Source organism: Opisthorchis viverrini, assembly GCF_000715545.1.
Source record: "Opisthorchis viverrini unplaced genomic scaffold opera_v5_279, whole genome shotgun sequence".
Taxonomy (NCBI): domain Eukaryota; kingdom Metazoa; phylum Platyhelminthes; class Trematoda; order Opisthorchiida; family Opisthorchiidae; genus Opisthorchis; species Opisthorchis viverrini.
Genome location: NW_008751940.1, coordinates 506,964 through 515,938, shown reverse-complemented (window position 1 = coordinate 515,938; position 8,975 = coordinate 506,964). Strand labels below are relative to the sequence as shown.

Below are 8,975 nucleotides of genomic sequence, written 5' to 3'. Positions count from 1 at the left end.
AGAGGTCATCTTTTGACTAGTTGCTTGACCGACGAGTTCTCAGAAGTAGGTTCCATACATCTTACGAAATTATTCTTCCTCTGAGATAATTATTGATTGATGGTGATGTGAGGAGATTTGGTAGACTGGCTTCATTCTGGTAGGACGAAATCTCTATTTAAAAATTACCAAATCTCCTCACATCATCATCAATTCATCCTGTAAATAGACATTTTTTACCCGATTTCCACAGGATCCCCTTCACTTATTTGTACGTCTTTCCCTAGTTTATTAAGTTTGCTGGGTGGAACTTTCCTCTGCTAATATCGCTTTTACACAGCAGGCGACCAGTTGGCCAGTCGATAAACTTTGTTTAGATATCCATGTTCTGCTTGATGATACAATCATTAGTTGTATTCAATTGGGTCACATAATGGTTTACTGCTAAATGATCTGTGCAGGCTTCAGAATAGCTAACAACTCTACTAATTTTTCTCTAGGAGTCACGCATCCTCAGTTGCACCATCGTTGCATCGGAGTTTTCACACATAGATTCGTCTACAAAGACCGCAATAAGTCAGATGACATGATGTCACTGAAAGCTCTCTATATAGCCTCTCTGCCGTGAACTGAGTCCACATACATAGGTTTTTCAAATTCCTGAATATGTTCTCTTACCTGTCTAGCTAGTTTTACCTTTTGAAACACTTGTTCCTGATTAATGATATGGGAAGATTTGTGGGCTTATGCTCAAGAGGTGACAGGCGTACTGTCGTGAATGAACTCAGTTTACAACTACGGCAGTCGCGGTGAGCTTGAACTCACCAAAAGATGTATGGAGCTTCACTGATTCGGTTTGTCAGATATATATATTATATATATATATACGCGCAATCTGTTAGTTGCTTTCGCAGTTCCCTTTGTCCTCACATTTGCCCCAGCCGTTTCCTGTCCACTAGTAAGCAAGCTAAGGCCCACAGCCAAGCTGGGTATATTATTTCGTGGTGGGCATTCTCCCGTCTTTCTTCCCTTGGGTGCCTTCATGATCTTTATTCACCCGTACGATCTCACTTTCGCAGACAAATATTTGAGGCTGTGTCTGAAACACGAGTGGCTGTTCTTATTAGTGTTCTCGCCGAAGGTGTCGAATTCACGGTTATGAGCTGTGTCCTCTGCGTGGAAAGCGAGTCGACTCTTAAGTTGGAAGATAACTACGCAATGTTATTTCCTTCATTTTCCCTGAGTCTCCCATTGCGGATAACTTGTTCCCCTTCTCTGACCATTTTCATTTAGTTCGTATGGCAGTGTTTTTTTCACCCATTTGTCGCTAGTCCAGTTAATTGGGAAATATTAATGTTACGATGTAATCGCCTTGCTTCAGTTTGTTTATATACTTACCCTACAACAATGGTGTCACTTATAGGAACAGCATAGAATGCAGTTAAGACACTTGAGCTTCAAGAAGCACATCGGTCGGCAATTGGACTGATGGGTGACAGGTGGTATTAGTGAAAAGTCGCTGTGCAGAACAATAGCCTTGAGTATAAAATTGCCCGGGTACACCAGTTCAAAACTCCATGGCTCGGTGCCACTCACCGTCGTGGAAATTCTATTGGTGAATTCTTTGGATATACACGAATAGCCCACCCTCCCTTAAGGATTGCCGCTGAAGGAGAGGCGAATGGCTCACGAATTTACACCAGACAGGTACAATACACCGTGCCTAATAAGCTGAAACTATCTAAGTACAACTAAAGATCAACAACTAGTTAGTGAATTTTTTGCGATCAGATTATTTACCTTTCTTTTTACATCTCTCAATCGCAGGTTCTCCTCTCCATTTTCTTCCAATTCTCTCCTGATTTGTACGTGTTGATCGAATTCACCGGCCTAGCCTTTACAGTCGTCTCCGCTATTGCAGTGTGTAGTTTGATTCACATCAAACGGACGAATCCAGGCTTGAACCAAACCAAGTTTAAAGTAAGTTGGTCACCAGAAAGTATGCCTATTGAATACAGCTGTCGATGTGAAGTGTACGCTACTGTGGACACGATGCTCAGCTACCATCGTGCATTTTTTTCGTGAATTAGACCAAGCCAGGCATATTGTCGTGACCCAGAGCCTTTGTTCTAATGATTACACTGAAATCTCGGAACTTTTTAAAGAAACTGTAAAATTTTATCATGTGCGTATGTGGAACTCCTTCGATAGAACTACAGAGTTGGATTGAATATTCGCTGTGGAACTAAGTGATCGTATCCTGGATTTCCGTACATTATTAAGTTGATGGTTTGATGTCACTTTTCTCATGGTGGTGATATCCTTGCATCTCAGCGAAGTGGAACTCCGTTGCCTTTGCGATTTCCTCCCAGACTGCGAACACAGACTACTTGTTTTTTAGGTATTCTTTGTTACGAGATTGAATCTTTTGATCATAGGGTTTCATCCAATACAAACCACAGTTTGCTTTCTTGGGATCCTGCATAATGGCAGATGATGTTAGATTATTCTGGAGTAGATGGTCGGTCATTTAAAGACTTTAACTGATTCACCATGGCAACTGGGTTGTGTACAACAAAGACCCTGAAGACCAGGCATGGTGTTCCCTCTTTTTACTTTAACACGGAAAGCAATGAGTCTGAGAAAACAACTCTTCTTGATGTATCGGGAAATTATTTTTTGTGTGATGAACTCCATCGGTAGAATTGCTGTTCGCGAAAGCAGCCAGATGACCAGATTTTCAGTTTTAGAGAATCACTGACGCTGTATTCGATGGGGAGTTAAGAATAACTGAAGGTCGGCATTATATACTTCAAACTTCACTGACTAGATGTATATCCGTCGTCATTAGTGGAGGAAAGGAGCTTTTCGAAAGAGTTTTGATGCCATCCTTATCGACTTGTTGTGCACTGTTGTTTGGAGAGTACGACTTATTTGAGCTGATCACTCTACCCTAAGATTTGTCAACTCCATCAATTCCAAGTGGTCGGCAGTGAAGCATCGGTATTGAACACTGATGTCATGCTGTCAATGATGATGCCAAGTAGTCCCATTTAATCACAGGAACCAGCAGCTCATATCCCTATGTCACTTATCTCAATCGTGCTATAATCGATGTGGTAGAAGCTACCGAATGATTTGCGTATATCAATACAACACTCTTGCGATGAGAAAATGCCCTTCAGGATCATCAAAACTGCGCCACGGAGCGACTGTTTCCGACTGTAAGTTTTGCCCCAAATGAACTTTCTTCCACACCCTCTCAAAGTGCTCATGGAAACTTATCTGCTCGTGTGTAATCCAGGCGTCAAACTGCCGCCCGTAGCGTATCTTCCAGGTGTTCGACCATTTTGCATAACCATGATGGAGACAGACACTAATTCATCTCAAGAAGGATCTCTGTAATGCCTTTCTAAGACTGTTATTCAGACTGAACGTGTCGCTTTACTGCCTGGCCGGAGTTGAACGCCATAAGAGTGTTGGTAATATATCTAACTACTGGTGATTAGGTGGCATTCGATATGTTCGCCACGTGGAGATGAAACTTGTACAAGCCAGTTTTGAACCTCGGAAAACACAGCAGCCAACAGTCAACAAAAATTGTTGCATAAAGATGATACCTTGTCAAAACAGTTAAAATCTTGATAACACGAACTACTATGTTTTGCTACGTCCGCTACAAGTCACTGGACTGTGTGGGTATTTTGAAAATGGTATCGACCTAACCCGGCACAAAATTACTTTAGGTTATGTTCGGAAGCTTTACAAGTCCTAAACCTAGTGTTAACGTGATATAACGGTGAGACAAACAAGCAAAATGTAGTGTAGGTTAATGAAGTCTTCAACTGGGAATGGGTGGACGTTGATTCTCTTGGTGGGAAAAGAAGTGTGTTGTGGATGTCGGCAGATACCGCGCAGCTCACGTGGCAAATGAGGTGAAGTATGTGAAGTCAAAGCTGTGCTTGTGTTTGTGTGCGCTGAACTTTCCACATCACAGCTTCATCTGAATTAAACGCAAAATATGCATTTAAGGAATCTGTGATAGTTCATGATTCTCCACGCTTTGCTCTGTGACAAGAGCCGATACTGATCTCGATTCACCGAGAGGAATGTGGAAAGAATTAACCGGATAAGAGCCACCTGAGTTCAGTGTGAGATCACCTCTTCACTTCATTTATTTCTTTGTAGACACTTTGATTTTCCGATCTAGGAGGAACTCAAAGCTTCACGCTTGCACATTGTGCAGAGTTTCTACTTGTTTTCGGCCAAATTTGCCCGCAATAGCCGTAATATGATCGGGTTTTTCGAGTTGTTTCAGTGTTAAATCCTGTGGAATGCAGCCATCAATCACTTTTTTGGCTGCTGGTTTGATTGCCATACCTGGACTGGTGGAAATATAACCAGGTATTTCACCTAGAGCTATGCACATTCGCTGCATAGTTGGTCGCACAGGGTAGGTTGAGATAGAACCCAGAGACTGATGGTTCCTCCGTCTCGATGGTACATGCGCCGAAAGTGCTGCGACCTGGTTGGTGCTGGCTAAAGAGGAAGCGCTGGAGGTCAATGGATGGTATCTGTGGGTCGCCTATAGTGGTTTATCCGGTTTCAAGTCTTCGTTGACACTTCGCCAGCCTCCTGACTGTTGGGCGGTGCAAATGATGAGTGTCGTTCGGTAAAAAAATGTTCACCAAGCCGAGAAAGCAATAGGTTGGAAGGATATTGGCCTTACAACACGGTGTGCTTAATTCCTGGTCACGGTGAACAGGATTTCTGCAAATTCTATGACGATTTTGCAGGATTCACGCAGTGTTTCGGTGTTTCAGGCCAAACTCGGAGCCTCCCAAACAGAGTGCCCGCCATGTGTTGTATCATATGGAAAGTTTAAATTCAAAGCAGTATAGTGGAATAAGGTGCTCTAATCCGATATTTTGAATGACCGTGGTCAAACTTTTTTAAAGATTCCCACAATTAATTGAATACGAGTCAAGTGCAGCGTTGGTTGTGTATGCTTTGACTGAGATGTGCCTCCGTTTGTTGTTGTTGTGCTGGCTGTGATGCGGCATTGTTGAGATTCCTGAATGACCTCTGGCCACTGTGTCTACTAAAGTGTGCATTAAGATACCGACAGTGTCACTGGAGTTTCTCTAGTATCAACCATAGTGGCTAATGTTCGATGCACCATGCTGAAACTGAGGCCTGTCTACAACGCGCCGGACTGAGATGCGTTGACGACATACTTGCGATCACTGCGACCTTCACAAGCCCACTTAAACTGCTTGAACGAACAAAATTCGCGGTAGCAACTGAGAGTGAACAGAAAACCACTTGGTTTTTCTGGGTCTTTAGTTGTTTGTTAGTGGGAATCCACAAAAAACCCGCACATTCAGAGAGGTACTACGATGTGAGTCTTCGCATCCGCATTACGTCGAACGCCCACGTTTTGGACCGTTGGTGAGCCGTGTCCAGAATCTATAGTCGGATGAGTCCATGCGAAATGATCTACTGAAACGGCTCAGAAACAGCGAGACAAAATGCGTTGGTAACCTTTGGAATACACTATAGAAACGGAACTTGAAATGCCTCTCAAAAGCACTTCGGGGTTTTTATATTAAAGCATTCTTCCAAATTGATAACACTCTAAAATACCGCACAAACTGGGTCTACTGAATTTCCTGTGTCGACAGCACAGTACGCGCGAATCACGGAAGGCAAACAAAATGCGCGTTTTCCTCTACGAAATTTAATAGAGCTTTTTAAAAAACGTGAACATGGCTCATTGAATGCACTTAATACACTTGAGCCATGCCATCAAAACAATTTCGATGGCATACTTGAACTCCAGGCAGGATTCAGTTTACACGTGGAATAGACGTGCGCTGAGGGATGGGAGATCAACACAACCTAATTACGTCAACCGTAGTGTTGGAGCCAGCACCCCGTCTATCTGGACTTGCTGCACACCTCAGTAGGCATGGCGGCCAGAGGTCACGCGGGAATCGCGACAGTGACGCACCACAGCCAGCACAACAACAAACCGAGGCACCTCTCCGCCAAAGTACACACACAATCACACGTACACGCAGAGCCAGGGCACTCCCGCAGATGCTGGTCACAAGTGACTGATCTCAGGAACATATCGTTCGGAAGTCATGGTGGTGAACCCAAATAACGCTATACTTGACTCATATTCAGTTGATTCTGGAAATCCTTTAGAAAGGTAACCGACATGTCGGATTAAAACTTCCTATCCCACTAGACTTCAAACTAGTCTAGATTCTAGACTTCCCATGTCCCTAAACGCCTCTTATTCATGAACCTTGAGGGAGCTCTACCGAATATGTTAGCTTGATGGCCAAATTTGCTTGAGCATGGCTACCAAACTAGCGGTATTTTGCCACATACATGCGTTCTTGTTTACCTCAAGCGAAATACGTTCATGGCCTTTTTGTGGAGACACATTCCAAAATATTTGGATTAACAGCAAATGCATCACTAAATGCATCTCGGTTGCGGGTCAGTGGGCCGCTTGTGAATTGGGTGGTCCACAGTGGACTGGTTAAGAATACCGATGTTATTGGTACGACCCGATTTACGTGACGCCCATCCGGTAAATCCTGTTGAAAGGATAGTGATTTTCGGTTGTTTTCGGATGTGAGTGATTTTGCAATCTCGGGAATCGTAGAGGTTCACCTTCGCGGCTCCGTAACGTTTTCTGCATGCAGCAAACTGAAATGGAAAGAACTTTGTGTCGCCTGAGTTGTCTTAACGACAAGGTGCCTCTCATGTTGCGGGATACCGTACCCCGCATTTGTTTCTTCTGTATCTCCGAAATCACTATGTTGGCTATGGTCCTTGAAACTGGCTTTTTTTCTTAAACAACGCTGCATTGGAATTTTGGTGTAGAATGACCATGTTCCAGCGCTTCTTGCTGCTTCAGGAGTGTGAATCTTAGATGCTTAGAGTTGAGGATAAAAGAGACTCTTTCTGTTTGGTCCTCAGTGCTCCGCAGGTCTTGTGACTGAGTCACTGAGGCCTTCGGTAACAATCAGTTTTTGCGCATAGTTCCGTTTGCCCTTCAGTTTATTTCATATATCAACCAACCGCACCCACTTTTAAGTAGTTTTCTTCATTCTGGGGCCCTCACATAGCTTGTAAATTATTCTAAGAATGTACATCTTTTTGGTTTACTTTGCAACCTTTGACCGTACAAGCAAATCCTCCAGTCAGGAATAAACATTAGTTTTCGAGAAATGCGCTCATTTGCATATCAATCTGGTTTTCACAATAGGCTCAACTGAATCTCCCGTTAATGATATTGTACAACCGAGTGTGCTGCACACAGACCGCCTCATGTTTCAGCTGGCACTATATTCGAGATATCGTAGTATATTTCCATAAGGAAACTACTCACAAGGTTGCTGAAAACTTTTCGACAGCCCACGACCTGTTTCGCTCTTCTTGAGGCTCATCAGGTCGGTGCAGTCAGCAACCTTTTGAGTAGTTTACTTAATGAAAATATACTGCGATATCTCGAATATCGTGCCAACTGAAACACGAGGCAGCCTGTGTGCAGGACATTCAGTTGTAGAATGTCACAAACGAAAGATTCAGTTGAGTCTCGCATGTAAACCAAATTGATTTGCAAATGAGTGTATTTCTCGAAAACAGTGCAATTTAGGTTCAATTAGAAGATAAGGTTGACGGAAACTCGGGGACTGCACCTACCTGATGAGCCCCAAGATGGTCATGGGCTGTCGAAGAGTTTTCAGCAACCTTGTGAGCAGTTTCCTTTATGAAAACATTAGTTTGTTGATTCCCGGTTAGGTAGGACTGACATTCAGGGGTAGAGTCAAATATACTAGAGTAGATGTCTCAAATCAGCGAGATCACAGATCTCCGCAGCTGATACCTTCGGTAAGGTGATTTTCTCTTGGAAGAAATGTGTTATTAAATCCACCCCATGGAGTAAGTTAAAAGTAGTTTTTTTTCTCGGATAACCATCTTTTTCAGTGGCCTAATGTGACGATGATGATGACATAAATGAGGTCATCCAATGTTTTACTTTCATTCTATTAGCGACTACTCACTTTTTAACGATCACTTTTAACACCTCAGAGATGAGTGAAGTTTGAGTTAAATCATCGCCGAGGTGTGAAACAATGCTCAACTTCATCCTCACTACGTTCTCTGTACGGTTTGTGTTTACATCTGAAACTCGTCTCCGGTTTTCTACGAAGTATATTGCATTGCAATATATTCATGCCTCTCTCGACTGGTCTTGTTTAATGGCGGTCACCGTAAGTTTTTCTCGCATTTCCGACCATGCTAAATACAGACAAATTGATTGTTTGCTGCTCGGCACCTTTCTTTGTGTACGAATTTTATTCAGCATAGAGCCTTCTCTTCATATACGTGCCCTTAATGCCATTTTTCCAAGTTCTATCTGTACTTCACAACCCATGCTCCTCGAGTGCCGCGTTTGTTCCAATTCGTTTCCTTTGCTAAGATGGTCTAAATTAGTTGGTGTGACCGGAATAGTCACCGAGATAGGCCAACTTCGCTGAGAGCTGCTAGCCTGAGTCCGCTGAACTGTTCACTCCACTCCACAATCTTTTTGTGCGATTTTTATTCAGAACTGGCTCTTATGTTAGATGTCTGTTCTCAGTTCCTGTTCCCGTTCGATAGGATTCACAACCTAGTGTTTTTGAAGACCGAATTTGTAGTTGTCTATGAGATCCCCGTGAGCTCTCCTGCGCTTGGCTTGAAACAACGACTGGTCGGTGTCAGTGGCTTTCGCGTTGTCAGTTTCTTTTCAGGTTGCCTGACTGAGAGCTTGTAGGTGTAGGCACCTCGTAATGCTCGAGATGTTCATCACCAGGTCCCCTTTCTCACCCACTTTTTTCTCTTCTTTTCATTCAAAGGCTTCAAATATGGTTAGATAAACTTTATGGTCGTACGACAGTGAGGCATCGCGGTCAGCACTGATTTTGCTGTCT

General features: G+C 43.3%; 1 protein-coding gene across 1 annotated transcript in view; it reads left to right on the top strand.

Annotated features, from left to right (window-relative positions):
- T265_14874 (hypothetical protein) overlaps positions 1-8,975 on the top strand; it is a gene marked incomplete at both ends in the record, with an annotated part of 191,826 nt that overhangs the window by 91,232 nt on the left and 91,619 nt on the right. Inside the window, one exon of the mRNA XM_009175619.1 lies at positions 1,807-1,959. Within this exon, the coding sequence (XP_009173883.1) occupies positions 1,807-1,959 (153 nt within the window). The remainder of the gene's footprint in view (positions 1-1,806; positions 1,960-8,975) is intronic.